This window comes from Mobula birostris, chromosome 3 (genome assembly GCF_030028105.1).
Source record: "Mobula birostris isolate sMobBir1 chromosome 3, sMobBir1.hap1, whole genome shotgun sequence".
NCBI lineage: Eukaryota > Metazoa > Chordata > Chondrichthyes > Myliobatiformes > Myliobatidae > Mobula > Mobula birostris.
Window position 1 is genome coordinate 52,926,076 of NC_092372.1, and position 18,138 is coordinate 52,944,213.

At 39.8% G+C, this 18,138-nt stretch overlaps 1 protein-coding gene across 2 annotated transcripts in view; it reads left to right on the top strand.

The window, feature by feature from the left end:
* Window positions 1-18,138, top strand: part of frg1 (FSHD region gene 1) — a 38,746-nt gene that overhangs the window by 8,479 nt on the left and 12,129 nt on the right. For both annotated transcript variants that reach the window (XM_072252626.1, XM_072252627.1), the window contains exons 4-8: window positions 801-858; window positions 4,880-4,994; window positions 6,759-6,863; window positions 13,969-14,060; window positions 17,973-18,083. In XM_072252626.1, coding sequence (XP_072108727.1) covers window positions 801-858; window positions 4,880-4,994; window positions 6,759-6,863; window positions 13,969-14,060; window positions 17,973-18,083 — 481 coding nt within the window. The remainder of the gene's footprint in view (window positions 1-800; window positions 859-4,879; window positions 4,995-6,758; window positions 6,864-13,968; window positions 14,061-17,972; window positions 18,084-18,138) is intronic.

Below are 18,138 nucleotides of genomic sequence, written 5' to 3' on the forward strand. Positions count from 1 at the left end.
CGGGCCTTTTATAGATGCTGGACCAAAGAAAGATGTAACTTTTGGGAGACTATTTAGATGTTTTGTTGTCTAGTATTTTCCATTTTTCAGTACCACTAGGATAGGAATGTTTCATTTTCCTTTCATTGAAAAGTATCCTTCTTTGCTAGGAGCAATGTTTACAAGTGAAGTAAATATTTTAATATATTTTCTCAGATGTCATTCAGCGAGCGCCCACTGGTGGTTCGGCTGGCAATAGCGGAGAATATTGTGGCGTCTGGGAGCTGTGCATTAGATTTTTGCATGTCGGTCGGGGGCCCCTGGGAAGGTGGGGCCTGTTTCAGTTGAAACGGGTGCAACATAGCTAAGGCCGCCTATGAGGGTAATACAGAGGGATCCCTGTTTACAGATAAGACCATTAACTGCTGAGGTCAATTTGTTCCTTCTAATATTTATAACAATTCAGTAGCAATAATCAGGAAGGAACAGAGGGGTTCCCTGGTGTCCTGACCAACGTTCACTCTTGACCAAGACCATAATTTGATTACCTGATCACTTACCTTATCAGTGCACATAAATTGATTGCGACACTTCCATACAAAGCAATAGGCTTGTGTGGTAAAAGTAATTGATTTGCCATAGATTGCCGTTGTTGTGTTTTGAGGCATGAATGATGTGTTCAGTCATTGTTTTAGAAGAAAGAGCAGACTATTGGATATAAACATATTGCTAAAACTTTCAACATCATTTGTTGCTTCTTAGTTGTCCACAATATCTTTGTAAGTTATAACTTTTTATCATTCTTTTTTTGTGCTGAGCAGATAATGAAATCCCAGATCCTCCAGAGCAGTTAACTGCTATCAAGTTATCTGAAACCAGGTGAGAAATGTAAGTTAAGTGATATTATTGATGGCACCAGTTTTCCATCCTGCAGTCTTGACTGCCCTGACACATTTTTTATTTGCACAATTTATCTTCTGTTGCACTTTGGTTGTTTGTCTGTTCTTGTTTATGAATTCTTAAATTCTATTGTATTTCTTTATTTTCCTGTAAATGCCTGCAGGAAAATGAATTTCAAGATAGCATATGGTAACATATACGTATTTTGGTAATAAATTTACTTTGACTTGCTTTGATTTTAACTTTGACTCCCTCTCTACTGTCAGTAGTTTTTACAGAGAATGTAAGATGAATGATTAGTGTCAGACTGAGTCTGTTTAAGTTGCACGGATGCCAGTGCTACTTATGAAATAGGACAGATCATCCAAGACATTGACAGGAACATAAGGCTGCTCACCCTTTCTACCTTTGACCCCTGAATGAGGACTGTATGTGATTTCCTAACTTCCCCTTCCTGAAGTCCAATCAATTCCTTCATTTAGTCATAAGTCATGACTATTGAAGGAGGCTGTGCGGAATTAATTAGATGGTTGTACTCTAGTAAGTAAATAGTGCAAAAAAAAAAGAGGAATAATGAGGTACTACTGTTCATGGGTTCATGGACTGTTCAGAAAACTGATGGAAGGGGAGAGACTGTTCTTAAATTGTTGAGTGGTAACGATAAGGGGGCATATTCCAGAAAATGAGGATCCTTAACGATGGATGCCGCCTGCCTTCTTGAGGCACTGCTTGTTGAAGATCTCTTCAGTTGTAGGAAGGGCTGTGCCTGTGATGAAACTGGCTGAGTCTACATTGCTGTGCAGCCTCGTACAATTCTGTGCACCCAGTTAGAATACTGCGTACCATACTTTTATAGGAATTTACAAGTCTTTGGTGACCTAACAAATTTCCTCGAGCTCCAAACTGCATGATTACATCAATGCATTGGGCCCAGGACAGATCATCTAAGACATTGACAGGAACTTAAGGCTGCTCACCCTTTCTACCTTTGACCCTGAATGAGGACTGTATGTGATTTCCTAACTTCCCCTTCCTGAAGTCCAATCAATTCCTCCTTCTAACTATTGTAATATTGTATTGTAATAGTGCTATCTCATTGTTGAGGAAAGTGTTTTAAATGGTTTGAAGTCTTTTATCACATAGATGACTGTCAGAATATATAAACATACACAGTGTCTTGTATCCAGTCAAAATACGTTTGGCATCTTTTTCAGGCTAGAGGAATGGAACTGGTGAAACACCACAGTGATTTTTTGCCTTCAATTATTTACTGTCTATACTGATAACTTAAGGGTGGAGTCATACAGTGTCTCTCAGTGTACAGTGTGTTAAGGTATCAAGTTTTGCTAATAGTACAAAAGTCAGTAGGATGGTATACTCCAATGACAATATTTAGTCAATGCAACAGGATATAGATAGGTTGAATGAGTAAGCAAGAACTCAGCAAATGGAGTTTAATGTATGACATGATTTACTTCAACCTGAGGAATCATTATTTTATTGGAGAGAGATTGCAAATGAGTAGTGTAAAGAGGGACTTTGGTGTTGTAGCTGAAACACAAAACTAGCAGGCAGAAAGTTCAGAAGGCAAATGGCATGTTGGCCTTTATCGCAAAGAGGTTGGATGTGGAATTACATAGAATGTTGGTGAGGCTGCATCTGCAGTACTATTTACAGTTTTGGACCCCTTTATGAAAGGAGATACATTCACATTTTTGGCAGTCTAGAATAGTTTAACTTCTTGGAACAGGAGGTTGGCCTTGCACAAACAGCTGGAGAAGTTCGTCAGTTTTGGAGTTTAAAAGAAAGAGGGTAATCTGAATGAAACAAAATTCTGTGTTGGGAGAAACTTGGAACAAGCACGTATTTACGAGGTAATTTGGCAGTGACTTAAAGCTGAGGCACGTAAGAATATCTTCTCACAGAGGGTGATGAGTCTCTGGAATTCCCTATCCCGGATGGTTATGGAGGCTAGATTGCTGGAGGTGTTTAAAGAGAATGTAGATAAAAGATCAGGGAACTAAGAGCTATGTGAAGAGTCGTAGGACAGATCACTTATGATCGCATTGAATAATAGGACAGCTTTGAGGGAGCAGATGGCATACTCCTGCTCCTGTTTTCTTATATTCTTGTGTCTATAATTGTGGAGAACAAAAGAAATTTTTACTCAAACACTTGCTATTATATTTACAAAAATACAGCTTGTGTATTTTTTATTATAAATAAAATATGCAACATGTAAGTATTTGAATTATATTTATGTTTGAGTAAATAGCTTACACTTTCAATGCTGTTTAACTGTAAATACATTGTAAGGAACATCATGAAAATTACTTAGAGTTTTTATTTGTAAAGTCATAGCTTGATGGCAACACTTAAGGTCAGTGAAAATCATTTTGGTCCACGTAACCAAGAATTAGAAGACACTGTTCCCTACCCACTCCACCGTTTGCTTTAGTTTGCTGAAAGAGATCTAATTTTTCATGTAATTACCTCTGCTCCGCAACATTTTGCATTTATGTAATGCCTTTGCATGGCAAAAAAATTCAAAGGCACTTAGAGAAATGTTGTCAAGTGAAATTTGATGGCAGATGACTTGAAAAGTCTGCTACTTTTGTTCCTTTGATACACAAAGTGGAAGTGTTTTAAATGGTGAGAGATGAAATAATATTGATGTGCAAAGGGACCAAGGTGTCCTTGTATACAAGTCACTGAAAACCAACATTGTAGAAAATTAGAAGGAAAGTGGTATGTTGGCCTTTTTTGTGTGGAATTCAGTACAGGAGAAAATACGTAATACAGTAATGTAAACCTAGATAAATCGAATAGGTTAGCAGAGTTTATGCATATATAGGTGTGGAAATATAAAACACAAACTTTTTCAAGCTTAGGTGAGAAGTGATACAGTCTTATGATGGAATGTAAGATAGTTCAGTTCAAAGCTCAGGTTACTTAATGAGAGATATTTGTAATCCAAAAGGCGAATGTTGTGAGAAGGCAATTACGTCGATATTCCACAGATTCCGCAATAGCAATACCAGATAACAATAGTAGTAGGTTTTATCTTCAAAGTTGTTCCACTCCACACATGAAATATCACCGACAGTGATCTTCAATGAATATCCTTTCAACAGAAGTGGTACTTATCCAGTTCCACGACCCCAACAGTGATTTGCCACAGGGGTGCCTTTCTTCAGTGAACTACCACACCCAAACAAGGTTAACACACAAGTGATATTCACAAAGATACTCCCCTCACTAGAGAACCCACTCCTGTGGATTAACTACGTGACAGTCACACCTTCGTATTCGAATGGAACTCAAACTCACCCTTACGGGCTACTTAGGAGAGAGTCCAAACAGTGACCTCTTTGTCACTAGGTTTCTTCTGTTTCAAACCTATCTCTCCTCTCTTCTCTTCCTGCAAACTTGTTCTAGTTGTAGACAACTTGTGAGAGTTATTTATCAATACTCAGGATCGATCTCAACTCACCCCTTTTGGGCTACTGAAAGTTTAAACCAGCAACCGACTCACTGGTGTCTTCAATTGTCGGAATCCATCTTGACTCTGTGTGTGTCTGAATGTCCTTGTATATTCAAAACAAGCTGCAGAGAAACCATAACATTGATTGTCCATCAAATAACTCCACCCCTCTCTCTCTGTAACAAGCTGTTTATGCTATGCAGCTGCATTCTCTCTCTCTCTCTCTCTCTCTCTCTCTCTCTCTCTCTCTCTCTCTCCCCCCCCCCCCCCCCCCTCTTTCTTTCTCTCTCTCTCTCTCTTTTTCTTTCTTTTTAAAGGTACAGTCCATACTGAATAACTCCGGATATCGTCACAGATCTCATTGAAACTCAAAAATTCTCACATGGCTTGACTGAATGATAAATTTTATGGAAAGTACACTTTTGAAATTACTTTAAATACCAATACTCTTTATTTAAACTTTACTGTACGTCACCATGACAAACTTATTATCATTACTTCTGGTTATTTCCATAGAATAGCGTTGAAATCTGGCTATGGCAAGTACATGGGAATAAATTCTGATGGAGTTGTTATCGGACGATCAGATGCAATTGGATCAAGAGAACAATGGGAGCCAGTATTTCAGGATGTAAGTTGCCTTCTTTAAATCTTCTTTAATATTATTGTCTCATAAGCAGCTATATCATGCTTTCTTCCTGTATTCCAAATACAATTCGGCAAGTCTCATCTAGAGAAAGGTATTAAGTTTTAAGCACCATGCTGTTCAATGAATATTAATACTTAAGAAAAAATGCAGTGCAAATTTGTTCGAATGATACTTGAGATAAGAGATTTATTTATTTGGAAATGCAAAGAAGTCGGTGTTAATCTCCTTTGTGGAGATGATAGAAAGATATTTGATAATTGTTTCAAAATCATAAATGATTTTCCTATTCTTTCTACAGTCCCATTCCATATAGACTAAAATCATCTATCATCCAGCAACTGTTTGAAGCCAAGACAGCATGTCTGATAGTTTGGAGCCTTCCTTCCTACTGATTTGAGCTTCTGACCTCACATTTGCGCTGTCGCAATTGTTTATACCTCTGTCATGTCACCTAGTGCCACCCTCGTCTCAGCCCATCTGTTGTGGAAATGCTATGCCTTTTTTTAAACCTCAAGTCATGATTATTTCCAAAATGCACCTAATTGTTATTTTCTCTTCCACCCTCCACAGACTTAAGCTCATTCAAAGTGATTTTGTCTGTATCCAACCTAGCAGCAAATACTACTCATCATCTTGCTTTTATATGAATGGCTAGGCAATTTAGTAATAGCGATGAAGGAGCAAATCTTGGAGAGTTCTGCAAAAAATATTGTTCATCATCTGTTTCTTAGAAATTTTGTGTCTAACTGAATTATAGGAAATAGCAAAAGGGCCTGTTTACTATCCTAAAGAAAGCAGTATCTTCTTTTAAAGGTAGTATCGAAGGTAATCAGCACCATGTAATGAAATGCTTCTGCCTTCCCCACTATCTAGTGTATAAGTATCACATAAACTCTCCAGTTTCATACTGCCATATGGTATTCCCATGCGTAAAAATCAGATATTGATATTTTTGTCAGATTACTTAAGTAGCAACGGTCTGTTTATTTAAATCACCTTCACAGTTATAGACAAATAGGAAAGGTATTATTCAAAAACCAGAAATACCAGGAATCAATTACTTGAAACCCTTGCTGTATGTATATTTAGTGACCATGTTAATTTGATATTAAATCCAATTAAATGAACTAAAATGATATTTAAAAATAGACGCATTTAGGATAGGTGGTCAAAAATTTGTTGAAAGAATTTAAGGAACTGGTTAAATGAGAGAGACAGCCATAGGAGTTTATGAAAAGAATGCCAGAGTTAGCACTTAACAGTTTATGTGACCATTGGTGATAAGTGGTCTATCATGAGTTAGCATGCCATGTTTCAGATTATGAAGTTTATAATTATAACTTCTGAGCCATTGTGAAATTTGTGAAGCTGTTTGCTGGATCCTCTCTGAGATAACTGCATTTTCACTAAATGAGAATGCTTGAAGTATCCATCTTAGGGTGTAGGTTAAGACTACAGTATCCTGACCTACAACTATTAACATCATTTAACTTTGAAGCTCATCTTGCCCTTGAGGAGAAATGCACAACTCTGATCTACCTAACAATGTATTAATGATTGTTATCTGAGTTTGTAAACTACAAGTTCCCTAATGTATGGTGTCTTAAGATAGTAATGTTGTGATATGTTTGGGTGGAGATGGGAAGAAATGAGTTCAGACTCATTTCTTACTCAGTCATCCAGAAAAGATTTCAATATTTGTGTGATAAGAAACCAGTGAATTCTCACCAGCTTTTCTTTTCCCAGGGAAAACTAGCATTGATGGCTTCAAACAGCTGTTTCATTTCATGTAATGAAGAGGGTGACATTATTGCAAAACAAAAAACAGCTGGAGAAGAGGAGATGATAAAGGTATTCATGAAGAGTTAATTGATTGTAAATTAACCAAGGGAATAAATTATTTCTTCCATTTCCTTTTCTAAATTGACATGACTGGCTGTCAAATGTCTAAGAAAAGGTGTAATTTATTACCGTCTTAAGTTGTGTAATCTAAATGATTTTTTGTACTTAATCTACAGTTATTGAAAAGACACTATTGCGTCTCTTTACAGATAATTCATACACTAAATAGTAGTAGATATAAGCTCTGTAATACCAGTTTGTAGGCAGTGGAAGACTACATATGCATGTTGGAAAAATACCTGGCCTTTTCCCTGCATTGAATCAAACATAAGTGAATCAGTATCAGGTTTATTATCACTGACATAAAGTCATGAAATTTGTTGTTTTGTGGTCACTTTATTAGGTACAGCTACTTGCTAATGTAAATATCTAATCAGCTAATCACGTTGCAGTAACTTAGTGCATAAAAGCATGCAGATAAGGTCAAGAGGTTCCATTGTTGTTTAGATCAAACATCAGAATGGGGAAGAAATGTGCTCTAAGTGACTTTGACCATGGAATGATTTTTGGTGCCAGACAGGGTGGTTTGTGTATCTCAGAAACTGCTGATCTTCTGGGATTTTCATGCACGACAGTCTCGAATTTACAAAGAATGGTGCAAAAAAAACCCAAAAGAATTCCAATAAGCGGCAGTTCTGTGGCCCAAAATGCCTTGTTAATGAGAAAGGTCAAGAGGATAATAATCAGACTGGTTCAAGCTAACAGGAAGGCGACAGTAAATCAAATAATCACACGTTATCACAGTGGTGTGCAGAAGAGCACACCAACTTGAACCTTGAGGTGATTGGGCTCCAGCAACCGCAGACCATGAGCACACACTCAGTGGCCACTTTATAAGGTACAGGAGGTACCTAATAAAATGGCCACTGGGTGTATATCTAATGCAAAAAGCGAGCACAAATAATGAGGTAGTGTTCATGGGTTCATTGTCTGTTCAGAAATCTGATAGCGGAGGTGAAAAAGCTGTTCCTAAAATGTTGAATGTGTACCTTCAGGCTCCTGTATCTCCTCTATAATAGTAATGAGAAGAGGGCACGTACTGGCTGTCATACTTTTCTGGCTTGAAGTTAGATCATCAGTTGATCTAACCAGTGGGATCATCAGTTGATCTGCCACCTGTCTTCAGGAGTTTCAGCCGGCTTATGATCAAGACTCCCTTGAGGTGGTGGGCCAGCAGTGCTAAAGCACCACCTCCCACTGGTGAGCTTAAATACTTGACATCTGCCTCTATCAGAGTTGTTGGTCACTTCCATCCAACAGATAGTCTGCTCTTCAGGTGTCTGTGCGACTACTGAAGGGTTTGCAAGATATGTATACACTGTCCGACTACCTGCCCCTCTGGACATATTTGGTCCACACCCATGCTGATCCTTTCTCTGCTGCCTCAGCTACAGCCCTGCTGGTTGACTTGATCTCTCTTCTAGTGAAGCCAAGGTCATGCAGCCACTTCTGGAAAGCGAACGCAATAAACCCACGGCAGCCTACTTCAAATGGATAGCATGAGACGTTCCACCCTCTGTCTCTGCATTCTGATCTTAATTCTGCATATTTGGTTAACTTGCGCTCATGGGCGTCATCGATGTTGTCTTCCCAGGGGACTGTGAGTTCACCAATAATCACTTCTCTACTGGTGTCAGACCATATGATTATATCTGGACGCAATGCGGTGAAAGCTATTTGCTCCGGGAAACTGCCTTTCCCGTCCAGGTTGGCCTTGACACACCAATCATTAGCTGAAGAAAGTATGCTTGATCGTGAGCCTGCGCTGTACACCCTTGACTTGGAGCCTTCTTTCACAAATGATATGCGATGTTCTGTGCAGCATGGGGCATGAGATAAGTTGTGCTGCAGTACTCTCTGCTCAACTGCTTCTGTTACAACTTTAATTTTAACCTATTAATAAATTTTGTTGACTGATGTACTGGTATGTGGATGTATGTAGAGATCAACCATAATCTCCTTGTTTGGGAGATAAGGCTGAAGAGGATAAATAGTCTACAGCAGGGGTGGCCAACCCTTTACATTCCATGCGCCAGTTTTTTCATATACGAGTTCAGTGCACCATACAACTCTTGTACCCCCATTCAATTCTTGTAAAAATATGTTAATATTAAATATGACATATTTAGCATTTTTACATGATATATTGATTTAATTTAAAAACAAGATAAACATTATTTACCTTAATGAGACTTTTAATATATTTTGTCTTCTTTTGATTTCTTCCTTTTTCTTAATCACATATTCTTTCTGTAACTCAGACCCAAGCACTAGCTTCAATTTTCCTTCTATTTCAGTCTGATGTTGTAGTTTTATAGTGTCTATTAAGGTCATGTCTTCTGTTATGTGAGAAAGTGTTTTCACAAACAATGCACAGTTGTTTTCCTGACGGACCCGCTATAAATAAGAACTAATTTTCCCACTGTTCATTGAATTCACGCTTACTATCACTTTCTGCTTTTCTTCTGCACTGTGATAGGTAACTGAATGTAAAAACAAGGCTTAATTTTCCAAAAAGTACAACACTGCAAATGTTCACAAAGGACGAACAAAGCACAACTCCGTAGTGCACGAGTGTCAATTGTAAACTGACTGGCAAAAACCTGCGACGCACTGCTGGTGCAGGTGCCTGGCGCCTCAGGATTAAACTAGTATCAAACGTGTATTGAACAGTTATGGAACGACTGCAGAACAAAAGTTCTTCTTTCTTAGTATGACTCATTGAACATTTTTAAAATTGAAAACAGATTAATGTGAAAGAAGATAACATTTGCCAAAAGGTGTGCACGGAATAATAGAATTGCTAAAAATAATTGCTAAGTTTTAGATTTATTCTCAGTAAAACCCATTTCTAGCTCTAAGCTACTTGAATTCCTGTTATAGATTATTTTTTCTACAAATCGGTTTTTGGTTAATACTTCTTGCATGAGTAGGCTTACTTTTTTATTATTATCACTGGGGTACAATGCGCCACTTCTAATCATACAGTGCGCCACAGGTTGCCCATCCCTGCTCTACACCTATTCTCATTCCTAAATTGTTTTCTTTTCCCAGACATTCTTATGATCTGCTTTTGAGATATTTTCATTTTTCTCCTTCCAAGAACAAAATTTGCTAGTGTGTTTTAAATGGAAACATACTGATCTAGGACCAACTTAAATATTCATTATTTTCAACATTAGTATATTACTTACGTCTTTCTTGTGTTAGCTGAAATCGTGTACCAGGCCCTCCCCAGATCATGGGTGCCCACCTTGTATGCAGCCCATACACACTAACAAGCACTTGGTGTGGTGGTGAGGAGGGATTTGGAAGCTGCTGCGAGGCTGCCAGCATCTTCTGCCAGTCAAGAATGGAACATTTTCATGAGCCTCCTCTCCCTGTCCTGCACCACAACGGTTGGGAATGGGAGTAATGTCAAGCTGAATAGAGCTGAAGGTGCTGAAGAAACTCAGATCACTCACTGAATCAGGTGGGTACTCTTCCCACTCCTGCTCATTCTCCAATCACAACTGTTTCTGTTCATTTCTGACTTACAAACAATTCTCAGGAATGGAATCCTGTTGTAACCTAGAGACTTCCTGTGGCATTATTCAGCATCCGAGTCATGTTTATTATCACCACCATGTCGTGAAATTTGTTGTTTTATGGCAGCATTACAGTGCAATGCAATGCATTAAAAATTATTAGAAGTTACGATAAGAAATTTTAAAAGTAAATAAACAAGTAGTGCAAAAAGCAAAATAGTGAGGTAGTATTCATTGCTTCATGACCATTCAGAAATCTGATGGTAGAGGGGAAGAAGCTGTTCCTAAAACATTGAGTATGCATCTTCAGACTCCTGTGCCTCTTTCCTGATTGTAATAATGAGAAGAGAACATGTCTTAGGTGGTGAGGGCCTTTAATGATGAATGCCGCCTTATTGAAGCACCAGCTTTTGAAGATATCCTTGATGATGTGGAGACTTGTGCTGAAGATGGGGTTGATTCAGTTTACATCCCTCTGCAGTTTTTTCCAATCGTGTGCATTTGTGCCTCCATACAAGACGGTGATACATCAGTCAGAATGCTCTCCATGATACATCTGCGGAAATTTGGTGGCATATTCCCTTTTTGTGAATCATTCTCAACTCTGTAAATCTATTTCTCAGTCTAACCTCCATGTCTTTTACAACCTTCATTTTACTTCATTTGGTAGACTTTTACATAAGCAAACTGATTTCAATTTTCTCCTTCGCCTTAAAAATCTTAAAAGCTGATGTGATAAATTTCCAACACGGTGTTAAGAGCAGGTCTGTGGAGAGAGAAATCAGAGTTAATATTTTTGTTGTTGGAACTGGAAATTGATGATATTGACAAGTTCCATGCGTGCTCTGACACCGAGCTCTCCTTCTATTGCCTTCTACAGCCCTACTTCTCTGGAAGGGAGTTAACCCCAATGAGGACCTCTTCTCCCCCCTCAAGCTCTCTCCTCCTATTGGACACCCTTTCTGGCCTTTTGCCCCTCTGGATCTTATTATCTCTAACTGCCAGTGGGACAACAACTGCCTCAACTTTACCACTCCCCTCACCTATTCCAACTTCATCTCCACTGAGCACACTGCCCTCCATTCTCTCCGCATTAATCCCAACCTCAGCATCAAACCCACAGGCAAGGATGATGCTATTGTAGTATGGTGGACTGATCTCTACCTTGCTGAAGCCAGGCTGCAGCTATTGGATACCTCCTCCCCCTCAACCAGGACCCCACTGAGAAGCACCAAGCCATTATATCCTGCACCATCATCAACCTCATTACCTTTGAAAATCTCCCATATACAGATTCTAACCTCATAGTTTCCTTACCCCACATAGCATGTTTCTACCTCCTGGCCCAAGATCCACAAACCCCAACTGCCTAGTAGGCCTATTATTTCTGTCTGCTCCTGCCCCACTGAACTCATGTCTGCATATCAACCCCCTTTGTTCCATTTGGTTCAGTCCTTTCCCACCTACATACGTGACATTTCATTTGCTGTCAGTCGTTTCAACAACTTTCAGCTTCCTTGCCCTGGTCACCCTATTTTCACCATGGATTTCTATCCCCCATCAGGAAAGTTTTAAGGCTCTTCACTTTTTTCTTGACAATAGACCTAACCAGTTCCCCTCCACTGCCACCTTTCTCTGTCTAACAGAGCTGGCACTTGCCCTCAAGAGTTTTTCTGTTTGCTTCTTCCACTTTCTCCAAACCAAAGATGTAGCCATGGGCACTCGCACAGGCTCCAGATAAGACTACCTTTGCATCAATTACATGGAACAGTCCATGTTCCAAGCCCATACTGGCAATATTCGCCAACTCTTCCTCTGCTACGCTGATGACTGCATTGGTGTTACTTCCTGTACTCGTACTGAGCTTGTCAACTGCGTCAAGTTTGCTTCCAGTTTCCACCCTGTATGCAAATTGATTCATCTCTGACACCTCTCATCACTTTCTTGATCTCTCTGGCACCATATCCGGAAAGATTATATATTGATATTTTTTGCAAATTCAACTGACTCCACAGTTACCTTGACTACATCCTCCCACCTTGTCATTTGTAAGAATACTTTCCATCCCAGGACATCTTAGATAACTTTTTTTTAAATCCAGAAAGTGGGGTTATCGATACTGCACTCACTTATATCTTCTCTGTTTTTCACACATATGCCCTCACTTCATCCCACCCCCGACACATCTGCAGCTTCTGCTGTTTCCAGTGGGATCCCACCACGAGACATATCTTTACTTCTCCCCTTTCTGTTTTCTGCAGGGATCATGCTCTCCACAATTCCCTTGTCCACTCATCCCCCCCTCTTGGAAATTATCTCTGCAACCTTGCTATGTGTTACATCTGTCCCAACACCACCTCCAACACCAAAATTCAGGGCCCTAATAGTCCTCCTAGTGAGGTGGTGCTTCACCTGCAAGTCTGTCAGGGTCATTATTATATCCAGTGCTCCTGGTGCAGCCTCCTTTACATCAGTAAGTCCCAGCACACTTTGGGGAACTGCTTTGTCAAGCACCTTCACCCTGTCCACTGCAAAAGGCAGGATCTCCCAGTGGCTACCCTTTTAATTTTACTTCCCATTTCCATACCAATGCGTCTGTCTGTCTCTCTCCTTCTCTACTGCCATGACAAGGCCAGACTTAGGTCAGAGAAGCAACACCTCGTATTCCTTCTTGGTAGTTTAACCCGACCATTGATTTCTCTAATTTCTTGTAACCATTCCCTCTTGCTCCTCCCCCGCCCTTTTGTCTTCCTGTATTCTGGTGGCCCTCTCATCCCTTCTCTTCCCCTCTCCTGCTCTCATAATCTGCCCATCACCTCCCACTGGTTCTCTATGTACTTTCCTTTATTCCATGGTTTGCTGTTTGTCCTATCAGATTCATTCTTCAGCTGTTTATCTCTTCCACCTGTCACCTAGCATCCCACATCATTCACTTTCATCCCCACTTCCCCACACACCTACCTACAGTCACCTGGACTCGCCTATCACCTGCCAGCTTGTGCTTCTCTCCTCCCCACTCCCCACACCTTTTTATTCTGGTTTCTGTCCCCTTTCCAGTCTGATGAAGGATCTCACCAAAACATTTTGACTGTTTCCTTTCATTTATGCTGCCTGAATTCCTTCAGGATTTTGTGTATTTCTAGAATCTGCAGAATCTCATGCCTCTAAGATAATAGTTTTGCTTTTTTTAATGATTTCCAGTCTTGCTGAAATTTGGGCCATGAATCTTTTGTTGCTAAATTAAATTGTGTATTCAAAGAGTGACTACATTTACCCATACTTCAATTCTGTTTGGAATAATTTGTTCATTCTATTATCACTGAACACCCACTCCAGAGTTTTTAAGCATTGTATCTTGTTCCTTTTCTTAATTTTCCAGTTTAATTATTTTAATATAATTTGCCCCTTTCATGGTAGTTCTTTCTCACCATTCCTTTCATCTCTGGCAATAATTATAGTATATCTCAGTAAATGTAGATTAGCCAGATCTAACTTATCAGAAACGTGCTTTTTTTTTAATTTCACAGATCCGTTCCTGTGCTGATATTGTTATAAAACACAAAGACGAGCTTCTGGATGAAGATAGGGGTAATGTAAAGCAGTGCGAAATCAACTATGTGTAAGTTCTTGAAAATTTCAGCCACAATTGAATCAATGCACACTTAGGTCTACATCTATTATTCTGTCAAAGAATGGAGAATAAATTAGCAGCAGGTTACCTCTATGAGTCGGTGGTGAGGACAGCAAAGGCCAAGTTAGCATTCATTTCAAGAGGTCTCGAATACAAGAGCAAGGATGTGATGCTGAGGCTTTGTAAGACACTGGTGAGGCCTCACCTTGAGTATTGTGAAAAGTTTTGGGCACCTCATCTTAGAAAAGATATGCTGGCATTGGAGAGGGTCCAGAGGAGGTTCACAAGGATGATTCCAGGAATGAAAGGGTTATCATTTAGGGAATGTTTGATGGCTCTGGATCTGTACTGGCTGGAATTCAGAAGGATGAGGGGCGATCTCATTGAAACCTTTCGAATGTTGAAAGACCTAGACAGTGTAGATGTTGAAAGGACGTTTCCCATGGTGGGAGAGTCTAGGAGAAGAGGGCACAGCCTCAGGATAGAGGGGCGCCCTTTCAAAACAGAGATGTGGATAAATCTCTTTAGCCAAAGGGTGGTGAATTTGTTGCCATGGACAGCTGTGGAGGCCAGGTCGTTGGGTGTATTTAAGGCAGAGATTGATAGATTCCTGATTGGACATGGCATCAAAGGTTACAGGGAGAAGGCTGGGAACTGGAGTTGAGGAGGAGGAGGGAAAAAAAAGAATCAGCCATGACTAAATGGCAGAGTAGACTCGATGGGCCAAATGGCCTAATTCTGCTCCTATGTCTTATGGTCCTATGATGAGAGATTTCAAAGCTCTGAGACTGGGGGATCTAGGTGCCCTGGTGGCATTGTCACAGTGGTAAGGATGCAGGGACAGAAAATAATTGGGAAAGCTAAAGAAGTTTTAAAGAGCAATAAGAAGCTTAATTGGACTATCAGATATCCTGAGGAAATATGAGAAAGTGGATGTGGAGAGGATGTTTTTTCCTGTGGAAGAATCTCTGACTAGAGATCACCATTTAAAACAGTCACCCACTTAAGCCACAGATCTCAAAGATAGTGGTGGGGCGAGGAAGCTAATGGAAGCTGAGTTAGACAGATATTTGATAAGAAGGGCTATTGCCTATTACTAGAAGTGGCGGGGGGGCTGCAGGGACCAAGTGAAAAATGGCATTATTCGTTCTTCAAATCTATTTAAAATATTGTTTGTCACATAATTCAGAAATACTGTGACCCTTCTATGGCAGTTGATATCAAAGAGGTCTGGATTTCGTCCGCTCATTGTTTAAGAAAAAGTCCTTTTGAATATTTCCCTGAATCTAGCTTTGCTTTTAGGATTTGTAGTTTGTTCTTGACTTGCCCATTAAAGGAAAGTCTCTTTCAAATATTCTATTCATTCCAAACATCTCAATTAGATCACTCATTGTCTTATTCTTCTCACAAGAATGCAAATCTAGTCTTTGTTCATTCCCTATTTAAAATTTCCAGATCATTGTCTTTATCATTTTGCATGTCTTCCTAAACCAAAGCTGTAGCCATCATAAATAAGTGTGATAACCCAAATGCATTCTAATCAGGCCTCTGTATATCCCATGTTACTTAAGATACAGGTCAATATTCCATTAAGCCCAATTATTTTTGCAGATGCCAACAATTTCTGCACACAAATGCCTAAATATCTGGTATATGACCCATTTACAAAATATTCTGATCTATTTTTCGCAGACTTAATTGGATGAGCTCACAATTTTGCGCATTCATGTATGCTGCTACTGTTTTGAAACTTCTTTTTAATTAATGAATAAACTCTTCTCGGACTTCCAGCCAGGTACAGATATAAATCTTAACCGACATTTCACTGACAAAATCTGCCATCTCCATCAGGGATGATTCCCGGGCAAGTCTAGTCCGGTGGTATATATAGCCCCGTCATCCGTCCCTCCTGATTGATTAGTCCTCAGCCAGTCAGGTTTTCACTGTCCAACCTTGTTTATAGTCAAATTCCAGTTCTTTCTTAGAGTGAGCCCTTCATCTTTGTTAAAATTCTTATTCTCTAGTCTTATTTCAATTGCTTCCTTCACCAGGCAGTCTCAAAAGTCAATCCTATAGCCATTCTGTATGTTCTGCTACCACCGATTTCTTCAGGTAACCCAAACAGATAGCCTTCTTATGCTCCTTAATGCGGGTTTCAACTGTGTTGGTATACACTGCTCCGCATTCATAGGGAATCGTGTAAATGCCAGCCATCCTGAGTCCCATGTCTTCTTTGGTCTGCATAAGCTGGGAGTTGAGCTTCCTTATTGGTTTGTGGATGATACTAATCTGGTATTTCTTCAGGATCCTGGCAATCCTTCCAGAAACCATGGAAATTTAGGGAAGACAGGTTCCTCCTCATTATTAGGTTTCCTGGTTTTTCCATCAGCCCATTTAAGGGCCTGATTGATTTCCTTCGTCTTCTAACTGCTCTGTAGGAACATCGTGCATAATCGTCTCATTTCTTTGTGGAGACTCTACAGCAGGGGTCCCCAAGTTTTTTTGCACCGCAGACCGGTTTAATATTGACAATATTCTTGTGGACCGGCCGACCTGTGAGGGGTGTGGTTCAAGTAGGGTTAAACTCACCTCAATATGTCTTTTACAGTTAGGGTTGCCAACTTTCTCACTCCCGAATAAGGGACAAAAGTAGCAGTCAAATCCTGATGAAGGGTCCTGGCCTGAAACGTCGACTGTACCTCTTTCTATAGATGCTGCCTGGCCTGATGCGTTCACCAGCATTTTGTGTGTGTTTTGACAGGACTCTTGTGTTTACCCCGAGAAAGACTACCATGACCATGAAGCCTTGCCCGGGCACCTGTGTGCGCATGCGTGACGTTCACAGGTGTGACGTGCATGTGTGTACGTGCCGATTTTTTTTTCCACAAGTCGGTTTTGGCTTAATCTTCCCGACCACGCTGTACATATATTATTTCTACTTTATATAGGCTGTGTATTTATCATATCATTCCTGCTTTTACTATATCTTAGCGTTATTTTAGGTTTTATGTGTTATTTCGTATGATTTGGTAGGTTATTTTTTGGGTCTGGGAACGCTCAAAAATTTTCCCATACAAATTAATGGTAATTGCTTCTTCGCTTCACACCATTTCCGCACGAACGGTTTCATAGGAACGCTCTTCCTTAGCGGGGGAAATACGGGACAAACCAATTTAGCCCAATATACGGGATGTCCTGGCAAATATAGGACAGTTGGCAACCCTATGTTCAAGTTCAACAGTGCGTGACAGGGAATGAGGAAAGGTGCAGCTGACTCATATCGTTTCTTCACGGCCCAGTAGCACATACTTTGTATGGTGGGCTGGGGACCACTGCTCTACAGGTCCGAAATAGTTTTCGCACGGCTAATCAACAGTTAAAATTAACTGGAATCCACCTGGATTTCATTTTCGTTTTTTGTAATTAGAACATAAAATGCTGGAAAAGGCAGTATCTGGAGAGAGAGAGAGTTAGGTTGACTTCTTTGTTTCTTGATTTCTGTTTCCAAGCTTCCCTTTCAATGTTCTCTTCCTTGGATGCCATAACGAAGTAACAATTTGTTTGAAATGCAACATACTAAATCATCATGGATAAAATCGATACCTGTGCCCGGCTGGAAACCTGAGAAGAGTTTATTCTGGGAAAGCATTAGATCCTTTTTCTTTTTACCAATATCTGCAGAGCTCACAGTACCTATCTAACAATGCTGTCATTGATTTTCCATCAAAGGTAGTACTCTTCAATTTAATTCCATTCTTGTGTAACTTTTGCTGATGCGTTTTTCCTGCTCTTCCCTTGTCGTGCTTAAATCTTAAAACTTGGGAAAAGCAGGTGAGAAGCGGTTTTGAATGGATTGGTAGATTGTGCTGAACGCTTTATTCTGTTCCCACTGTACTGCAGAAAGAAATTTCAGAGTTTTCAAGATCAAAAACTAAGAGTGAATACAGAAGACAGTAAATTATTGAAGAAAGCCAGACAAGAAGGCACTTTCCACGAGGCTTTGTTAGACAGGTAACAAAGTTTTTACATTCATGAAGTCAGAAAATGATTGTCCATTTAGATTCTT